This window comes from Typopeltis vanoorti, chromosome 7 (genome assembly GCF_054136105.1).
Source record: "Typopeltis vanoorti isolate ZY-2024b chromosome 7, IOZ_Tvanoo_1.0, whole genome shotgun sequence".
Classification (NCBI taxonomy): domain Eukaryota; kingdom Metazoa; phylum Arthropoda; class Arachnida; order Uropygi; family Thelyphonidae; genus Typopeltis; species Typopeltis vanoorti.
In genome coordinates this window covers 119,980,099-120,002,754 of record NC_143555.1, presented here as the reverse complement: position 1 = coordinate 120,002,754, position 22,656 = coordinate 119,980,099, and the positions used below count along the sequence as shown (strand labels likewise).

Genomic DNA, 22,656 nt, shown 5'->3' with positions numbered 1-22,656 from the left:
CTGTTATTATCATCACGACAATTCCCTCTAAAATTTGGTAATCCAAGTTATCATCATCATACTTGAATAGTTTACTTGAATAATTGTACCATCTTTGGAATATTTTTCCATGATTAGTAATATTTGTTCCTTTTTCATTCTCAATTATCTAGCTCTTATGAACAAAAGGCTTTGTTAATTTCTTAATTATTTGGTATGCTGTTGTATGGTTATTCTTATAAAGATTATCTTCACTTTCTTTGCATTTTTCAGATCACTGCTTATTTTTTTGCATGCTTTATCTTCTTTTTAATCTGACTATTCAGATAATTATACTATTCATCATTGTTCCCAATGTATTGAATTGTTGTAGTCTTCTCTGCTGATCACAATCTGTAATATTTCATGGATAATCCAAGATTTGCATTATCTTCCTGGGATATTTTCAGCTGCTTCAATAACTGCCCTTGAAAATTGTTGGTAAGATCAGGAGAGTCAGCAGAGATTTTAGAAAGAGGAAAAGCACTATTTTTTTTTTTAAACAGTTCTTTAGTGGTATTTGATTTGAGTTGTATAAGGTTCAACTTTTGTTTGCTTATTTTTCTTGTGGCTTTAATTCCAGATTTCAACATAAATATTGATATGACTGAATTATGATTAGTTCCTGTGTCAGCACCTTGTAAAGATCTAGTTCTTGCTGAGTTTGTACAGGTTTTATATTTAGATTTTATAAGTCTATAATCAACCAAGTTCTAAGTTCTTCCATCTGGAGAGATCTAGGTCCATTATGGTGAGATCATTCTGCAAATCAAATTCTATCAGTTTCATATTGCTTCTCCTAATCCATTATTTCTCCTAATCCAAAAGAGCTGATGAAGGGAGGAAAATTCCTTCTTATACCTATTCCAATTTTTGTAATCCAGCCCCCTTGTACTAATTAGAAAATCTTTCTTTCTTGGTCATTTCACAAATCAGGTTAACGCTTTGGTCATAAAAGAGATCTACTTCTTGATCATCATATGAGCTTGTTGGTTCATATACTTGTATAATAGTTATAGATATATTTAGTGATTTACCCTTTAAACTTACTACTGCAAGTCTACTATTTGCAGGTTTAAAGTCTATGTGTGATACAGTGTTTAATATTCTTTGCTGATATACTAATCTAACATTCCATGTTCCAATCATAAATCTGCTTCTCAGACAAAAATTCACATTTAAATATCCTTATTGAAAGGTCTTTGTCACCAATAGCACATTTTTCATAATCTCTCCTTGTCTGTCTGGGTGATGGCTGAGCTGGCATGACATTCTGTTGTGTAATGGATGAAAATGGTAGAATGGTAACTGCTGCAAAAGACATGGTTGAGGTATTCAGTGAACATTTCATAAGAGTTCATACTCACAGGGTAAAATCATGACAAACTCAAGTGTAGAGGAAATAGGAGAGGATGGCTTGATTGTGAGTGAGCAGGAGGTTTATGAGGAAATAAATAAGCTTGATGTCAATAAGGCAATAGGATTTGATGATGTGTTACCATGTATCTTAAGGGAATGTTCCAGATAATTGGCAGTAGCATTGGTATGCCTGTTTAATAAGAGACATTGCAGCAGTTCCAAGAACAGTGGAAAGAAGATAAAATTTTTGAACTGCTTAAAGGTGATGATAAGGCTGCTACAAATTGCAGGTTAATCTGTATATCTGGAGTTGTGGTGAAGGTAGTAGAGAGATTGGTGAGAAACTAAGATACAGAAATGAGTTGATAACAGCAATATTCTCTGTAGTTGTCAGATGAGTTTGTTAAAGGAAGATCATGTTTTACCATCTTACTTATGTACAATAATAAGATGATGAATGTATTGGACATACTTAGATTTTGCAAAAGCTTCTGATAGACTGCCACATGACAAGCTGTTAAATAAATTGCAGTGAATGGGATTGGATAACAGACTGGTGAATTGGATTGGTGAATGGCTATAAGATAGGTATCAGAAAGTTGCATATAGTGGTTCAGTATCCCAAAAGAGGAAAGTCACTAGTGGTGTGCCTCAAGGGTCAGTATTATGGCCATTGTTATTCAGCTTGTATATTAATGATATTGGGACAGGTTTAACTGGTGGTACAAAACTGTTTGCAAATGATGCAAAATTGGGGAGAACAATGCAGAGTGAAGCAGATGTTATGGTCTTAAAGGAGGACTAGAATAGATTGTATGAATGGGAAGGTAAGTGGAATTATCAGCTCAATGTTGCAAAGTGTAAAGTTTTGAAATTTGGTAAGTAATAGTGGGATGCAAAGTGTATGCTTGGTGGTCAAACTTAGAAGAGAGTCGAGGCAATGAGAGATCTGTGAGTGGTAGTAGACAAAGACCTGAAATTAAGGGGCCACAAGTTTTGAAGTTTTCACATTGGATAATGGCAATGGTGTGGAGAACCATAGCTTGCAGAAATAAAGGTTACAATACCAATGTAACAATAATCCATATGAGCCTTGATCAAGGCTCATATGGATTATTGTGCATAGATTTGGTCACCTGTTTTCCTAGTAAAGGTTCAGAATGTTTTGTGGAGTATGAAGACAGATTGACAGTATACAATTTACAAAGCCTCATTAATAGGAGGAGGGGATATGATTGAAACACATAAGTTGATCAGTTGATCAGATTAATATGGAAGAAAATTTTCATGGAATTGGAGGGGAAGGGTAGAACAAGAGACCACCCATAGAAACTGTATAAGGAAGGTGTGAATAAAGAAGTGAAAAGCAGGTTCTTTGCATGGAGAGTGATTGGTGAGTGGAATGGATTGCCTGAGTGTACTTTTTGAATGCAGATCCACTGAATGAGTTTAAGGCATTGTTTGCTGAACTTTGTGTGTGATAGTGTGTACCTCCTGTGATGAGTTTTTGACCCCATGGAGGTTTGATGCTCATAATAATAATGTGAACAGCTACTGCTTAACCTACATTCACAGTTGAATTTCAAACTCACATTACTGATTTCTCCTTCATTTTATCTGAGGAGAATGGAGAACTCACATTACTGATTTCTCCTTCATTTTATCTACCTCTATCATCCACATGTTATCTCACATAATGATCCATAATGATTACCATTTCCAGCTTGTCCATTAATAAATTTGTTCTCTCTTATATATCATTTTAAATGCAATATTTATCTCTCATGAAATAGCCTGTAAAAATCTGAATATCATTTGAATTTCTTGTTATATTGGCTACTTGGCTATTTCTTGGTTACTGTGACTTATCAGGCAAGAGATGAGGTGGATGCGTATGGAAGAGTGAAGAAGAAAACAAATGATGTTGGTGAAAATGATAATGAAAGACTGGCGAATGGCATTGTATGGTGATTTGATTATTAGAGGTGGGGTAAATTAGAAGAATTACAAGGTTGGTTTTTCCTGGAGGTAAAATGAATAGAGTGATTGAGGCATTGGATATGAGAACTAAGAGAGCAAAGGAGTTGGTAGTAGGGACAAATGATTTGATTTAACTGGGGACAAGGAGAATGTAAGACTGGATATCAGGAAGTTGTTGAGAAGGATAAAAGATAATAGTGTGGTAGGAAAGGTAGTCAGTGAGTGTCACCCAAGTATGACAATGATGAGATGAGGCGAAGAGCAAGAATTATGAATGATATGTTAGCAAATATGTGTGAAGAGAAAGGAGTGCAGTTTGTTAATTTGTGGAATGAGTTTGAAGAACAAATTAAATTGTATAAGTATAATGGACTGCATTTGAATGTTTATAGTGTCCTGTGAGTCCTGTGAAGAAACTGATGCTGGAAGGAAGGAGTAATGAGTGCACTGAAATGATTCTGAGCAAAGTAAGAAGGAATGTGAAAGAGCAGGAGTAAGAAAGGAGAGATTGAAGTGGTGCTTATGAGGGTTGTTTGAAAAGTTTGATAAAAAAATAAAATTTATATAATAAAATAATAAAATAAAAAATTTAAATACTTTTTTTTTGAAAAAAATCACCTTTATTTCTCAACATAGTCTCCATTGAGATCTACACATTTGGTCCAGCAAGTTTCCAATTTTTTCATCCCATCTAAAAAAGTAGGATTTGTCAAATTGTGCAAAATAGTAATTGACAGCCTTGATGACATCCTCGTTCTAAGAAAATTTTTTCCCAGCAAGCCACATTTTTCAGTCTGGGAACAAGAAGAAGTCACACCGGATCAAGTCTAGAGAATACGGTGGATATGGAACCAATTTGATCCTCAAATTGTGCAATCGTGTCATTGTGATGGCTGATGTGTGGGACGGTGCATTATCTTGATGAAGGAGCACTTTTTTGTGCACCAATCTTGGTCATTTTTTTCTTCAGTTCTTCTTTTAAACAGTCCAACAATGATGCACAATAGACTCCTGTCATTATCTTATTCTTTTCCAAATAGTCTATCATGATAATTCCTTGGGAATCCCAAAAACAGTGGAAATCAGCTTCCCAGCAGAAAAAACAGTCTTCGCTTTTTTTGGTACTCTTTCACCAGGCATTGTCCACTGTTTTGACTGCTGCTTGGACTCAGGTGTGTAGTGGTGAATCAAAGTTTCATCTATAGTCAGGAATCAACACAAAAAATCCTGTGAATTGCGATTAAACATTGCCAAACACTATGTCGAAATGTATTTTCTCATTCATTTTTGATCGACAGTCAAGAATCACGGCACCCATCACGCACACAGCTTTTTTTCGTGCAGTTTTTCGTGCAGGATATTGCACACCCATTTAGTTGAGATGCCTACAATCTCAGCAATCTCATGCACTTTCACTCTGCAGTCTTTCATAACAATACCATGGATTTTGTCAATCATTTCCTTTGTAGTGACCTTAGTCGGGCATCCGGACCGTGCTTCATCTTTGATGGAGTTACGACCATGTTTGAACTCCTTTATCAAAAAATAAATAGTCTTTAATGCTGGTGCAGAATCCCCACAAACTGCATCTAACTCAGCTTTGATCTACATGGCCTTCTGCTTTTTTCAAATAAAAGTATTTTATCACTGCACGAAACCCATATTTCTTAATTTTTATGAAAAATGCGAACATGGTCATTTTAAATGTTTGCCAAATGAGAACTATGCATCGCATGTGGCTAAAATTTTGCCAGGGGTCATGAAAAAGATGATACGTGCCGACATTAGTATGAATGAATGAATTGTGTCGCCGTCTATTGGAAATTTACCAAACTTTTCAAACAGCCCTCATATGAATAAACAAGTTGGTAGCATGAGTGTAGAGAATGAAAGTGTGCAAGACAAATAGAGAGACTTAGATTAGACAGGGGAACGGAGTGTGAGAAGGTTGATGCTCCAAGAGAATGTGAATGGATAGGTAGACAAAAGGAAAGGGGATGACCTGGGATGTAGGGAAAACAGTTGGATTTGAAGAGGGTTCTGGGGTGAGTAAGTAGAAAAAGGAATGGCTTGAGGAAAGTATGGAGAAGTCTCATCTAATGAATGGTATCAGTGAAACCAGGAATGAGCTGTTATACAAATGCTAGAAGTGTCAGAAAGAAGGAAAATGAAATAAGTCCATTGATTGACTTCATTCACCCAAAAATTATTGAAATAAGTGAGATATGGTTGGATGAGGATGACTTCCTGGCAAGAATAGAAATGGAAGAGTATGATGTATTTCATGAAGATACAAAAAGTAAAATGGGAGGTGGAGTGCTATTAATGATAGGAAAGGAGTTATGTCTATACAAGGGAGAAATAGTGGTAATGGTTTTGAGGCAGTACAGTGAGACATAAAGGTGAATGACATGAAATACCTTGTTGGATGTGGTTTTAGATCTGGTAATGTGGAAGATAGTGACCAGGAAAGGTATGAGCAAATTAGCCAAGCAAATGGGAAAAGGGTAATAATTATGGGTGATTTTAATTTTGGCAACAAAGTTTATTAAAAGATTGGAATGACGAGATAGCAACTGGAAGTAAAGAAAATGAGTTTCTCAAGTCTTTGAGGGACAACTACCTAAGGCAGTATGTAACATAGGGCAGACAAGGATTGAGGTGCTTGGATTTGATCATCTCATCAGAGAATGTTATAAATGAGGTGTCAAATCTTCCTCCAGTTGGTGAGAGTGACCATGAAGTGATTATTTGGGTAGTTGCCAGCCATGTGAGGACTTCTGTGATGAAAGGGTATATTTGGAACTATAAGGCTTGTGATTATGAGGAGCTCAGGAATGAAGGGTTGGGTGGAGGGGAGATCAATGCTACTTGAGTGATATTCTAGAACTATCTAGTAGAAGCATGTCTAAATATATTTCAAAGTTTAGTTAGTTGTGAAGTAGATGGTGTGAATAAAGTAGTTGTGAAATAGATGAATGAAGAGATTAAGCACACAATACAGAGAAAAAAGGTGTTATGGAGGCAACATAAGAGGAGTGGTAATAATCAATTCAATGAGGAATATAAATAACAGGCAATGATGGTGACTTGGTTGGCAAGTGCAGTAAAAGTTCAGTATGAGCAGCAGTTAGCTAATGAAGAAAAAAAAAAAAAAAACTCGGGGAGTTCTTTCGATATGTAGCCAACAAAAATAAGAATGATTATGGTAGGATGGCATTGATTGTAGAAAATGGTATGAGGACAAGTTCTGCAGAGGATATAGTTGAGATATTTAATGAGCAGTTCATTTCTTTCGTCCTTGTGAATGTGACATGATGAAGACTTTGAGAGCAGTGCATGATGAGGAGGAGAGACTGACTGTGAGTGAGAAAGAAGTATGTGGGGAATTAAGCAAACTTGATGTTAATAAAAGGCTGTGGGACTTGATGATATACCACCACATATTTTGAAGGAATGCACCAAGGAGTTGACAATTGCCTTGATATATCTGTTTAATATGAGTCTTACATTGCTTCTTTCCTTCCAAAGGAAGTAAAGAAGACAAGATTGCACCACTGCATGAAGGAGGTGGACCTCAAGCATCAAATTATAGGTCTGTCTGTTTGTCAGTTGTTAAAGTTTTGAAAAGGACTAGTATCCAAAATTTGGTTGACAATAGTGGTATTATCTTTGATGGACAGCATGGTTGGACAATAGTAGTATTATTGATGGACAGCATGGTCATGTTTTAGTAAACTTATTACAATAAGATGATTGCTTCATTGGACAAAGGAGGTGGATATACAGAGTTGTATACTTCGGTTTTGCAAAGGTTTTTTTTTATAGATTACTGATGATAAGTTGATAGTCAAACTAGTGCCTTGGATTGGAGATTGGTTATCTGATATGCATCAGCAAGTTTTGCATAGGGTGCAATATCATGGAAGGGGAAAGCCATTAGTTGTATGCCTTGGGTCTTTTTAGGGCTATTGCTGTTTAACTTGTATGTTAATCATATTGGGGAAGATATGGATGGGAATATTAAATTCAATGCTGTAAAATGCACTTTAGGATGAAAAGATTACACACTTTCTATCATGTTGATGGTACTAGTTTACAGGAAATTGATGAGGCTAGAAATTTGGGGGTGATAACGGATAGAGATTTGAAATTCAGAGGATATATTGCAAGAGTTGGCAAAATAGCTCAGAGGATCACATGGATGCTGAAGGACACATTGACAAGTAAAGATAAGGAGGTTATTATCCCTCTTTATAAGGCTATGATTTGGCCTTGTTGACTATTGTACACAGATTTGGTCACATGTGGAATGTTACCTTTGAGGATTTATTTAAGGTGTGTGAGTTGCAGAGTTTAGCTGACAGGCAGAGGAGAGGGGATGTGATAGAAATTTTATAAGTTCTTAAAGGGATACCATAAGATTGACAGAGAAGAAATGTTTTCAGTACATGAGGAGTAGGGGTGAAAACAAGGGAACACACTTGGAAGCTGTTTAAGAGTGTTAGTAAGGGTGTACAGACTAGGTTCTTTTTCTTGGAGAATGGTGAACGAGTGGAATGGATTGACAGAGGTGATTACGAGTACCCCAACAGTGAATAGATTTAACACGTTCGCTGCCAACTACGAGTATACTCGTAGTGGGTAAACCTGCTTCACAAGCCAGCTACGAGTATACTCGTATGACGCTTACCGCCGGGAACGAGATTATTGTAGTGACCTTGAAGAAGTGAAAATCCTTGGCTTGTGGGGCTAGCATCAAAACTGTGTATTCTCATAGACCGTATATGCTCTGTACAAGCCAACTACGAGTATACTCGTAGGACGTTTACCTCCGGTAACAAGATTATCGTACTGACCTTGAAGAAGTAAAACTGCTCGGCGTAGGGGAACAGACCATGCCAAAGTAGCGTGGCAGTGAACGTGTTAATGGGATGTATGATAGGTATTGTGATAATGGATATAGTGGGTCTCTCACAATGTGTCTTTTGATTCTGTGGAGTGCCCATACAAATAATAATAAGCATATTCAGTTGTTTGCAGTTGATGCTAAATTGGGACAAACTATGAGGATTGAGCAGATGTTCTGTCATTACAAGAAGACTTGAATAGATTGAGTAAATGGTGTAGGGATGCCAGTTCAATGTTGCAAAATATAAGGTATTTAAAATTTGGGAAACAAAGATGCGATGTGGAAATTACACTTGGTGAGGATATATTTTTAGAGGTGGAGGAAATAAGAGATTTTGGTTTGATGGTGGATAAGGATCTAAAATTTAAAGGGCACATTGCCAAAATTGGGAGTACAACACAACGAATTCTGGGAATGATGTGGAGGACACTGACTTGTAGAAATAAGGAGATTCTTGTTCCATTATATAAGGCTTTTATCAGACTACATATAGACCACTGTGCACAGATTTGGTCACCTGGTTTACAAATGATAAAAGAATTGAGAGAGATGAAAGAGAATGGTGCAAACATCACTGTCATTTTACAGTAATCCTCTCCATGCAATTAATCTTCTCACGCAATTGCTCACACCCTACTTATACAGCTTCCAGAGATGACCTCTTGTTCTCCACCAGTCTTTCACCATTTTATGAAAAACATTTTGCCAGCATAGGGTATATATTAACCACTCTGGCAATATGAGCTTAGCACTTTTCTCCAAATTTTCCCATCTTGGAACTGGTTTATGATCAGACCAATAAGCCTCTCTTACTAACTCACCACACTGCCATCTTTTCTTGATACTTCATTGTAAATTGTCCAATTGAATCTTCTATTTCTCTCACAAACCTTTCAAAATAAAAGCAGTATCTAATCATAAACCAGTTCCAAGCTACTCATAATAGCTTTTCTATCTTTTGTTAATGTCTTCAGAATAACATTGCCTGTAATTCATTGTTTCTAAAAATTACAAGGTTCAGTCATTTAAACTGAATGTAAAATCAATGTAAAATTCTTTTTCTAAGTTTCCACGTGAGATAAAATGAATGTAAAAAAAACATGTGCTTAGACAGGTTGAGAAAAAGAGAGAGAGAGAGAGAGATAGGGGGAAAGGGCCTTGTTTGCTTTTATTCAGAATTTATCCCTTATTTTCTTAGGGTCTGAATGACTATCTGGAAAAGAAACGCTTATATTTTCCAAGATTCTTTTTCCTTTCAAATGATGAATTGTTGGAGATTCTTTCTGAAACTAAAGATCCTAAAAGGTAATCTTAAAGATGCAAAAAATATTTATTACAAATTTATAATGATTAGATTATACATTTAGTTTATTACTAAATACTGGTGTTATTAGACAAGAATTCTTTCGTCATAAAATTATTATTGAATCAATTCTTCCACACAGCCCACGAGAAACGCAAAAAATGGATTGGAGCTGTTGATACACCACTTTTCACTTCTTTTGGTCTGCTCCATTACTAGATATCCATGTTGATAGTTTGATGGAAGGAAGATATCACAGATTCATGAATTAAATAATAGTTGAAAAATCCCAATATTTTACCTCTGCCACTTAGGCATCATCAGAGACACAATACAAACTGCACTTTGTACACAAGCTACATGAAATGAAGTTGTGCTATATAGACTTTAGGTTTTAGGTCTAAGAAGCACTCTCTATAGATAATGGAAGCCTTGGATGTTGAAAGAGAATTATAAGATTCATGGTTTATCATATTAGGTATATATTATTATATATTAGATACTGTCAATATTAGAGTAGGCAGCTTGCTGAGAGAGAGAGAGCTGAAAAAAGAAATGGAATGTATCAGTAATAAGTTGAGAGGCATGAAAGATGAGATTAGGTGACTGGAAACAATGAATGCAAAACAAATCAGAATACGAAAGAGAGAGAGAGAGAGAGTTATGAGAATGAAAGACTGAATGAAAGAAAGACAAGACACTGTTGGAACCAGGGATGGAGAAATGACAGGATGACAGGTAAGTGGGGGAACAAAGAAAGAAACTGTTAGAGGAGAGAGGTTGAGGAATGCAGTGAGCAAGGAAGAAACAGAGTGGTAAGATTTGTGATGTATGGAGACGCTGATGATGAAAGGTAAAAGAATGAATGAGATGATTGTGATGGCGAGCATGAAAAAATTGAGAGGCAGTGTGAATCGGATAGCAAGCGATCTGAGGTTCATCTTTGAGGTTGTATGGAAGAAGACTGAGAGAAGGAAGAAGGTGAGTGTTACCAGGTATAATAATGCAGAGTTGCAGAGAAGAGCATCAATAATGAATAGTATAATAACCAGAATGTGTCAAAAAAGAGCTTGTAATTATGTGGATGCTTGGAAGGTATTTCAGGATAGAAAGGAACTGTATACAAAAGTTGGCTTGCATTTGAATTAGGAAGGATGCGAGCATCTGGAGAAAATGTTGTTCTCTGATCAAGTCAGTGTGCCAATGCAAGGAAACTAGAAGGTATATCGGGAAATACATCTAGTGGAGTCTGGAAATGATAATCATAGGTTTAGAAACAGTGGCAATGCCTTAATTCTTTATAATAATGCCAGGAGTATCTGGAATAAAACAGATGAACTGGTAGCACTGAGAGCATCAGCCTGTCCAAAGATTATGGGGATCTGTGAGACATGGTTGACGGAAGATGATATATGGATAGGAATAGAAGTAGCAGGGTATAGCATTTTTCGACAAGATAAGAAGGGCAAATGTGTGGTGGAGTACTGATTATGATAAGTGATGAGCTATATCCAAATGTGCCGCTTCATAAGTGAGGTGACGAAACTCAAGCATCAAATTATAGGCCTATCTGTGTGCCATTTGTTGTAGTTTAAGTGTTGGAGAGACAGGTGAGAACCAGGATCCAGAATTGTTGACAACAATGGTATTATTTTTGATGTACAGCATGGATTTGCTCAAGAGAGGTCATGTTTTAGTAATCTACTTACTTATTACAATAAGATGATGGCTTCATTGGACAAAGGAGATGGATACACAGTGGTATACTTAGTTTTGCAAAGGCTTTTGATAGATTACCACATGATAAGTTTATAGTCAAACTAGAGCAGATGGGGTTAGATATAAGACTAGTGCATTGGATCAGAGATTGGCTGTCTAACAAATATCAACAAGTTGTGTATGGGGAGCAATATCCCAGAAGAGACAAGTCACTAGTGGTGTTCTTCAGGGGTCTGTTTTAGAGCAATTGCTGTATAATCTGTATGTTAATGATATTGGGGAAAATTTGGATGGAAATATTCAGTTGTTAGCAGACAATGAAAAGTTGTGACAAACTATGAGGAGTAGAGCAGATGTTGTGGCCTTACAAGAAGACTTGAATAGATTGAGTGAATGGGCATCACAGTGGGGATACCAGTTCAGTTCAGTGTTGTAAAATGTAAGGTTTTAAAATTTGGGAAACAAAGATGGGATGTAGAAGTTATGCTTGGTGGGGATATATTGTTGGAGGTGTGAGGAAATAAGAGATCTTAGGGTGATAGTGGATAAGGATCTAAAATTTAGAGGACACATTGTCAAAATTGCGAGGACAACACAATAAATTCTGAGAATGATGCAGGCGACACTCACTTGTAGAAGTAAGGAGATTCTTGTTCCATTGTATACGGCTCTGATTTTGCCACACATGGACTATTGTGCACATATTTGGTCACTTGGTTTTCAAAAGGACAAGAGACATTGGAAAGGGTCCAGAGGTGACTTACTAAGGTAGTTTCTTATCTCTGGAATGTTGAATATGAGGAAAAGTTGAGAAGATGCAATTTACAGTCTAGTGGATAGGAGGAAGAGAGGTGATATGATAGAGACATACAAGTTGATAAGGGGTCGTTATAGGATCAATATTGAAGAGGTTTTCATAAAATGGTGGGCGATCAGGGGAGAACAAGAAGTAATCCCTGGAAGCTGTATAAGGAGGGTGTGAAGAAGGTAGTGAGAAATAGATTTTTTTGCATGCAGAGTTGTGAATGACTGGAATTCCTTGCCTGAGAGTGTGGTGTTTGCAGAGAATTTGAATGTGTTTAAGGTGCAGTATGATGAACTTTATGTATGACAAAGGGACCTACTAGCCGAGTCTTTGACGCTATGGGATTTTGGCAGTGGTGTGTTGGTGAATTTTTAACAACCGGTTCGCTTTATGAAAAATTTGATTCTTCACAAAGTTCTATTGTATCTTCAGATGTCTTTGTTTCTGCTTCTTCAAATTTTGTCCTTTTAATGCTTAAGAAGTTTCGTTCTATTTCATTTTTTCAACTATGGCTATCTGCTTTTTCGACCGCAAAACTCTAACCCTGATTAAAATTATTTGAATTATTAAAAAAAAATTCAAATAATTTTAATCAGGGTTAGAGTTTTTAGAGCTACATCTGGTATTTATTAATCTGGAGAAAGCATACGATAGAGTGCCAAGGCAAGAAGTCTGGAGGTGTCTGAGGGAGAAGAAGGTGCCGGAGAAATATGTCAGGTTGGTGCAGGAAATGTACAGAAATGTGAAGACAAGTGTTCGGACCTGTTTGGGACAGACAGAAAGTTTTCAAGTAACAGTTGGCTTGCATCAAGGGTCAGCATTAAGTCCGTTTCTGTTTAATATTGTGATGGAGGTGGTAACAGAGGAGGTGAGAGAAGATGCACCTTGGACAATGTTGTATGCAGATGACATCTTGCTCTGTGTAGATTCAAGAGAAGAAGCGGAAACTAAACTGGAAAGATGGAGAAAAGTACTGGAAGAGAGAGGTATGAGACTGAGCAGAAGTAAGACAGAGTATATGTGTTGCGCAGTGGGCGGTGGCCAGGAGACAGACCTGGAGCTGGAAGGAAATGTCATCAGGAAGGTGAGAGACTTTAGATACTTAGGTTCGACAGTGGAAGAAGATGGAGGAGGTGAGAAGGAAGTGGGATGCAGGATACAAGCAGGTTGGAGGAACTGGAGGGAGATGGCTGGAGTGTTATGTGATAAGAGGGTGCCGATCAATCTGAAAGGCAAAATTTATAGGACAGTAGTGAGGCCAGCTATGACATATGCTATAGAAACTGTGGCCCTGAGGAAAAATAACATTAGCAGGATGGAAGTAGCAGAGATGAGAATGCTTAGGTGGATGTGCGGTGTGACCAGAAAGGATCATCTGAGAAATGACTATGTCAGGGGAACAGTGAAAGTTACGAACTTAGGAGCGAAAATACAGGAGGCAAGGTTGAGATGGTTTGGTCATGTGATGAGGAGGGAGGACGAATATGTGGGAAGAAGGGTCATGCAGATGGATGTGCAAGGAAGGCGGAAGCGTGGGCGGCCAAAGAAGAGATGGAGGGAGCTGGTAGAAGAGGATTTGAAGATGAAGAACTTGGATGTGGTGACAGCCCAAGACAGGAAGGTGTGGAGGAGACTCATAAGAAACAGTGACCCCACTTAAGTGGGAGAAGCTGCAGAAGAAGAAGAAGATTAAAAAAAAAAAAAAAAAAAAACCAAAATAAAAACACATATTAAAGAAAATTTTCCTATATTACCTACAAGTTACCTATTATCAAATGAAATCCTGAACAAAAAAAAATGTAACACTAATATTACCACTCGTAGTCAATCAAATGACCAGAAACTGTAGCTGTCACGACGAATTTTTGTATTTATCGATAGTGTAACAATGTTGCATTTCCAAGAACTTAATGTTACAAGTTCTTGGAAATTCGCCGAAAAATAAGGCGTTATTGTTTATTCAAATACCCAGTTCGGAAGTTTTGATAACGTGTTTGTGTTTTAATGAATACAGACATTGTTTAGCAAATAAAATCATTTTTCCAAATTCCCGTTCATAAATTGAGTTTGTGTTTTGTGAATTCTCCTTTATGTATTTATTTTTGATAATAATAATAATAATAATATATGTAAGTGTTTATTATACAATTTCAAAATATTTACGAGAAAAAGTATATGCCACCATTCATCATCTATTCTTTCATAAAGAATTTTAATAACCGGCTCGCCCAACTTAAAAACATTAATAACTGGCTCGCTAAATTTGAAAAATTTTAACATCTGGATCGCATGAGCTGGAGCGAGCTGGTCCCAACACACCACTGGCTTTAGGGAAATAATAATAATAATAATGATCATGTGTTCTCAGAGTGGAGGATTTGAGAGCAATGGCAGTAATAGTTTTGAAAGCATGTGCTGTGAGGTAGAGATGGGTAGGACAGTTTCATTGAGTGAGGTTTCAGGGAGGTGTTCATTCTCATCAATCCAGGTTTGTATTTTGGGATTATTCCTGCTAGACTTCTGTTGAACAAAATCAAGAATGTAGTTAGAACTTTTGCTCATTCCTTTCAAGGTTACTTAAAATTCTAAACACTTCCATCTTTGAACAGTCAGTTGTCTGTCCTCCTTCCTATTGCAACTGAACAGTACTCTTAGCCCCCCCCCCCCCCCACACACACACCAAATGCACTGATGAAATATTCATCAAACATTCCCACAATATCTTCATCCCTTCTTTTACTAGCAACATAACTATAGATTTCTCTAAGGTTTTGCTTAATTGCTTCAGTCTCTTTTTATATGCCAATTTCTTTTTCTTACACTACACACGCGACATTGTATACTCTTTATACTGCTTTATATTCTCTATATCTCTATATTCTTTATCTCTCCTCTGTAACATCTTCTTTCTCAGATGTTCCTGGATAATCCCACGATTAATCCATTTTACTTCTATTTTATTTACTATCCAAACCTTAGGAATACAATATGACATTACCATAAGTAATTGATTCTGGACCAAATCTCAGAATCATGCTCTGTTGATTTCTCCTGTTGATTTGTGATGCACCACTGCACACTACCAATCTCCTTCTTTGATTTATCATAGTCTCCTGCTTTGTAATTCCAGACATCTCTCTTGTTCCATGAAGCTTGTACTTGGCTAGACACTCCCCATGTCAAGATCATGCAATCACTTAACCCAACTGGTGACATCTTCTTTTATCTCTGTACTGGATAATATTATCAAATCTAACACTCAAGTCCTGCATGTTTGCTTCAGTTACATTCTGCATAAGATTATTGTCCCTAAGTAGCTCAAGAAATTCAATCTCTTACTCACACATGATATTACCTGCTTCTAGTCTCATCTGTCTGAACATTTCAGAATCATCAGCTACTATATTCACTGGCCTGTAGCAACATCCCACCAAATATCTAAAATTTGTGCTAACCTCTACTTCACACCAAATGGCCTTAAAGCTATTATCATTGTTGATTTTTTCAAGTTCTACATTGAGAGGACACAAAATTTCTGAAATCATCAATAACACTTCACCTCCGTTTTCATCTTTTCTGTCTTTTTGAAAAATCCTATAACCATCACATTCTATTCTTGTGAGTATGTTATCCTCTGTCAACCATGTGTTCACTGATACCAATAATTTGTGTGTTCACTAACTGTATTGATGTCACAAACTCTGCATTTTTATTCCTAATATTCCTTGAATTGGTGTATTAGCAAAGTAGCTTTCCTTTGTATCATGCCAATTCTGGTACCTTGCATTCACAGTTTTCATTTCCCTGACTTGTCACATGCTCTCCTCTTCTCATCAACAATCTTCCCAGCTTCACACTATCATTCTCACTCAAATGTAGCCCATTTAAAGCAAACAGCTCTCCTACCTTCAAGTTTATCCTGTACATCCACAAACTCAAGTTCTCTCTTATTGTACATGCTAACTATCATGTCATTCATGATGATTGCTCTTCTTTTCAGTTCTCAGCTATCTCCATCTCACACTCTTTCACTTCATTGTCTCTAGCAATACTCACAAATCATGCACCACCACCTCATTCACACTTCCTCACAAATCATTTGTTCCAACCAGCATAAACTCCTCTGCATTTCCTCTCCTCTCCTCTCTACAGTCTCAATCACTCTTCCTATTATTGCTTCTCTCAGGTATACTTTTGACCATTTTCACATCCTTTACTCTCAAGTCCACATACAGCACTACACTGCTTTCCACTGTTTCACTGCAATCATTCATCTCCGATTCATCTGCCATTGGCACCTTCCTTCTTACAACTCCAACTATCAGTATCTTCTTTAAATATATTGTCTCACTCTGCACATGCCTCAATTCATTCTGCAATTGCATATCTGAACACTGCATATTTGCACTACAGGATATCTTTTGGTTATATTATGGCACTAATTTCACAGTAGCTTAGCTGCAGTGCTTGCTGGCGATGTAGAATTGTTTCTGTATCACAGAATTGTTTTAAAATTTCAATTTTGTGATGGATAAAGTTTTTTTTTATAACTAAATACAGAGTTTTTTAGTTTTTTGAGATAATGAAAGGTATGAACCAATTCCTGAAAGATACGAATTGTAGGAATTGAATTTCCAGGATGTGAAAAGCTGAGACAGCTGACTAAGGTTTTAAAAGAGATAGTAGGATTAATAAAAAATATTACTTAAATATTGCATGGAGGGGAGAGGAGAATATTTAGTTGTAGTTAAAGATGGGGAAATTAGAGATAAACTATTAGAGGATTTTACATTCCAAGGTAGTTCAGTAATACTTGTAATGATATGATGCCAAGTGAGAACAGTAAAAAGAGATTTTCAAAGGAATATATAGAGAGCAGGAATGAAATCCTTATCCAGATATTCTCAAATGGGATAAAACCAGTAACATAAAAAAAAATATCTCAAGCAGACTTCAACTAGTTTATTAGTGAGGTCACATTTACAGTGGCCCTGAAGGTGCCATAAGAAATCATTCAAGTTATGGTGAATTATTGAGGAATGAGGAGACAGTGCCTGTATTGCATCTCATATGAGTACTCATATAAGGAGAGCACTTTTGTTTTTCTTACCAACTCAGTTACCTTCCTGGTCTGCTGTTTGTACTCATACAACTGATTATTACCCTTCATTTTGTGCTGCTTCCGTTAAAAACCTTCTCTTTCCAGATTGCATGTTTGGTCTCTTCATACATTTTCCATCTTGTGTGTCTTACTCACAAAAGGTTGTGAATATATTATTATTATTTATTATTATTTATTATTATTATTACCAAAGACCTCATGGAGTCAAAGACTCATCTGGGAGGTCCTTTTATCACACACACATACATCTCATCATACCATGTCTTAAACACACTCAAACTCCTTGCAGACACCACATTCTCAGGCAAGGCATTCCAATCATTCACAACTCTGCACGAAAAAAACCTGCCTCTCACTCCCCTACTCATACCCTCTTTATACAGTTTCCAGGAATGACTTCTGGTTATCCCCTGATCTCCCACTATTCTCTATAGACCACCATTGATCTTATAACAACCCCTTACCAACTTGTAGATCTTTATCATATCTCCCCTCTTCCTTCTCTCCACCAGACTCTGCAAATTACATCTTCTCAATCTTTTCTCATACTCAACATTCCAGAGGTAAGAAACTACCTTAGTCAGCCGCCTTTGGACCCTTTCCAACATTTCTCCATCCTTCTGAAAACCCAGTGACCAAATCTGGGCACAATAGTCCATGTGTGGCCTAATCAAAGCCTTATACAATGGAACAAGAATCTCCCTACTTCTACAAGTCAGTGTCCTCCGCATCATTTCCAGAGGTCTTTGTGTTGTCTTCACAATTTTGGCGATGTGTCCCCTAAATTTTAGATCCTTATCCACTATCACCCCAAGATCTCTTATTTCCTCTACCTCCAACAATATATTCTTACCAAGCATAAATTCTGCATCCCATCTTTGTTTTCCAAATTTTAAAACCTTACATTTTGCAACATTGAACTCACATGCCCATTTGCTTGCCCAATCAAGTCTTCTTGCAAGGCCACAACATCTTCACTACTCTTTATAGTTCGTCCCAACTTTGCATCATCTGCAAACAACTGAATATCACCATCGAAATATTCGCCAATATCATTAATATACAAGTTAAATAGTAATGGCCCTAAAACAGACCCTTGAGGCACTCCACTAGTGACTTTCCTTTTCCTTGATATTGCACCCCCATACACAACTTGTTGATACCTATCAGATAGACAGTCTCCAATCCAATGCACTAATCTAATATCCAACCCCATCTGCTCTAGTTTGACTGTCAACTTATCATGAGGTACTCTATCAAAAGGTTTGCGAAATCCAAGTATATTACTGTGTATCCTTCACCTCTGTCCAAGGAAGCAGTCAATTTATTGTAATAAGTAAGTAGATTACTAAAACATGACCTCCCTATAGCAAATCCATGCTGTCCATCAAAGATTATATTATACCATTGTTGTCAATCCGACTCTGGAATCTAGTTCTCACAAGCTTCTCCAACAACTTAACCACAACACCTGACACAGAGATAGGCCTATAGTTTGATGCTTGAGTTCTATCACCTCCTTGATGAAGTGGCACAATCTTGCCCTTCTTCCACTCTTTAGGAACTTGACCAAGTGCAAGACTCATATTAAAAAAATATGTCAAGGCAGGTGTCAACACTCTGGCACATTCCTTCAGAATACGCAGTGATATATTATCAAGTTCCACAGCCTTATTTACATCTAGTTTACTCAACTCCCCTAACACCTCTTGCTCACTTACAGTCAGTCTCTCCTCCCCATCATCAACTGCTCTCAATCTCTCTCCATGAAGTCACTTTCACAAGATTGAAAGCTCTTTTGAACCTGCTAATTAAGTATCTCCACCACACATGATGCAACAGCTTTCTCTATACTATTTTCTCCAATCAATGTCATCCTTCCATAATTATTCTTTCTTTTGCTGGCTACATATCGAAAGAACTCCCCAGGATTCTTTTTGGCTTCATTAGCTAACTGCTGTTCATACCTCTCTTTAGCTACTCTCACCAACCAAGTCACCCTCCTTGCCTGGTCTTTGTAGACCTCATGAAATTGGTTACTTCTACTTCTCTTATGCTGCCTCCACAATGCCCTTTTTCTCCGTATCACATGCTTAATCTCTTTATTCATCCATCTCACACCTACCTTATTCAACCTTCTCACCCTTGGAATACATTTAGACATTGCATCTACTAAATAGTTTTTGAAAATCCCCCAAGCTGCATTGATTTATTTTCCAGCTAACTCCTCATTCCGTGCTACAACTGCAAGCTGTCTCCTGAGCTCTTCATAATCACCACCCTTGTAGTTCCACATATACCCTTTTTTCACAGGAGTCCTTGCACTGCTGGCAACCACCCAGGTAATCACCCAGGTAATCACCTGATGGTCACTTTCACCAATTGGTGGATGATTTGACACCTCATTTATAATTACATCCTCTGATGAGATGACAAATCTAAGACCCTTAATCCTCGTGTGCCCTCTGTTACATACTGTTTGAGGTAGTTATCCATCAAAAACTCAAGAAACTCATTTTCTTTAATTACAGTTTCTATCTCTCCATTCCAGTCTATATTGCCATAATTAAAATCACCCATAATGATCACCCTTTTCTTATTTGCTTGGCTTATTTGACTATCACCACCACCATCCACATTACCAAGTCTATGACAACATCCCACCAAGTATTTGATTCTATTCACCTCTATATCGCACCATACTGCCTCAAAACCATTGGCCCTGTTTCTCTCTTGCATCTCTACCTTGTATGGACATAACTCTTTCTCTAACAGCAATAGCACTCCCACTCCCTTTTTACTTACTTTTTTTTACTTTTTATCCTCACGAAACATATCATACCTTCCATCTCTATTCCTGTCAGGATGTCGTCCTCATCTAACCATGTCTCACTTATTCTGACAATCTTTGGGTGAACAGATGCAATTAGTGCAACCATTTCATATGCCTTGTTTCTTATACTTCTAGCATTGGTATACAAACACAACAGCTCATTTCTGGATCTACAGCTAGTTCCACTGATACCACTCACTCGATGTGATCTCTCCATGCTGGACTGGGGCCATTTCCCTTTCTGCTTCTTCATTTTAGAATCCTTTTCAATTCCATCTGTTTCCTCTTGATTCTGGTCATCCCATTTCTTTCCTGCTTAGACATGCTCTCACCTCCTCTTGGAGCATCCACCTTTCTCGCACTGTGTACGACTGTCCACCCTGAGCCTCCCTGTTTCCCTGCTCCTCTTGCACACCCATTCTCTCATTTTTTATATATATACTATATAGATACTCATACCACTCACTTCCTAATTCATATCCACTTCTTCAATCTCTCCTGTGTCTTACTCTCCTGCTCTTCCCCATCACTCCTCTCTCGATCTGATTCATTTTCTCTGTTCACTTCTCTATCTTCCAGCAGCAGTCTCTCCAAGCGACTCACACCATAACCACTCAAATGCAGTCCATCGCTCCCATACAGCTCACTTCATCCCTCAAACTCATTCCACACATTAACAAACTGTACTCCCATCTCCTCACATATATCAGCCAGAATATCATTCATAATCCTTGCTCTCTGCCTCATTTCAGCACATTCATACCTAGGCAACATACTGACTACCCTTCCTGTCACACTATTCTCTTTTATCTTTCCAAGCAGCCTCCTGATATTCATTCTGACATGAACTTTGTTCTCTCTCATATAATTTGTACCAATTAATACTATTAACTCTTTTGCTCGCTCCCGCCTCATATTCAATGCCTCAATCACTCTACTCATTCTACCGCCTGGAAAACATACCTTGTGCATTTTATCCTCTAGCACACCTTTAATAATGGTGTCGCCATACAACTCCACTCTCTCATCTTTCGTTAACTCTTCCATGCCATCATGATTTATTGTAATAGTTTTGACCTGAATTCTCTTAATTTCATTCTGCATCCATTTCATTTCTTGCCTCATCCAATCCAATTCACTTTCTGAATCTTGCGACACATTCTCTCTATCACTAAATCTTTCTAACTCTCGCCCCCCCCTTCTCACTTTCCCTCTCATTCATCCTTCTTTGTTTCCGTACTTTCGGTCCAACATACATCCAACTTTCACTATCATTCTTCTCACTTTCACCCTCATTTATATTTCTTTGTTTCTGTACTTTTGGACTAACATGCATCCAACTTTTACTATCATTCTTCTCACTTTTACTCTCATTCATCTTTCTTTGTTTCAGTATTTTCAGTCCAGCATGCGTCCTACTTTCGCCATCATTCATTTTTTTTTCACTATCATTTATTTTTCGATTTTTTTCACTTGTGATTTCTGTGTCACGCCATTTCTACTTTCATTCGTTCTCTCAATTTCGTTTCCTTCTGCCACTCTCGCCTCACTTTTGTCCCTTTAAAAGCATCAATTAATGATGCCAAGAAATTATATTCTTGGTTTAACCTTTTACCCAAGCATAAGCAAACAAAGTTTGCACATGAAGTTACTTCACGACTGGGCTACTTGTAAATAGTGGCTAATGATTTCACATCACTTGCCTTAGTATCCCATAATGCAAAGCACATATCCTTATGGATATGTATAATGCTATGCATAATGGGAAGGGTCACACCCAGATTGAGGATATGTGATTGAAATCTCATCAGCGGGAAGCCACACCCAAAAGTGATACCAAGGTTGAAGTAATGCAGAAGTCAAAAGTTGTTATACTTTGCTACACTATAAATTAAAGATGTCAAGAAATTATATTCTTGGTTTAATCCTTTACCCAAGTGTAAGCAAATAAAGTTTGCATGTGAAGTAACTTCATGACTGGGTAACTCGTATATAGAGGCCAATCCTTCACATCACTTGCCTTAGTATACCATAATGCAAAGCACATGTCACTTCTGAGTCTGGCTCCCACTGAGGTCTGGGTGGAGACCCTTTCCATAATGCGTAGCATTATACAGTTCCATAAGGATACGCGTGCTTTGCATTATGGGATACTAAGGCAAGCTATGTGAAGTCATTGGCCTCTATATATGAGTTGCCCAGTCGTGAAGTTACTTCACATGCAAACTTTGTTTGCTTACACTTGGATAAAGGATTAAACTAAGAATATAATTGATTGGCAATATTTAATTTATAATACAGAAATCATATTTCCATATATGAGGGTGGTCTGAAAAGTTCTTGGCCTCGACTATAGATGGCAACACCATCGGCAAGATTTTTTTTTCTAAGTTGGTACATTTGTCATCAGCATCCATGTGAAATTGCAATTCATTCTCTCAAGTAGTTTGTTTTATACAGCTTCTGAAGCAAAAGTGTTGCCTGTATCCCTTGAAATGGATAAACTTGAGTATCATGCAGTTATAAAATTCTTTATAAATGAAGGTCTAACACCGAAAGAAATTCATTTGAAGTTCATAAAAGTTTATGTTCACTCTTCTCCTTC

General features: G+C 37.3%; 1 protein-coding gene across 1 annotated transcript in view; it reads left to right on the top strand.

Moving 5' to 3' along the window:
• Dhc36C (Dynein heavy chain at 36C) overlaps positions 1 to 22,656 on the top strand; it is a 1,350,914-nt gene that overhangs the window by 117,101 nt on the left and 1,211,157 nt on the right. The window contains 1 exon segment of the mRNA XM_090395101.1: positions 9,468 to 9,574. Coding sequence (XP_090251227.1) covers positions 9,468 to 9,574 — 107 coding nt within the window.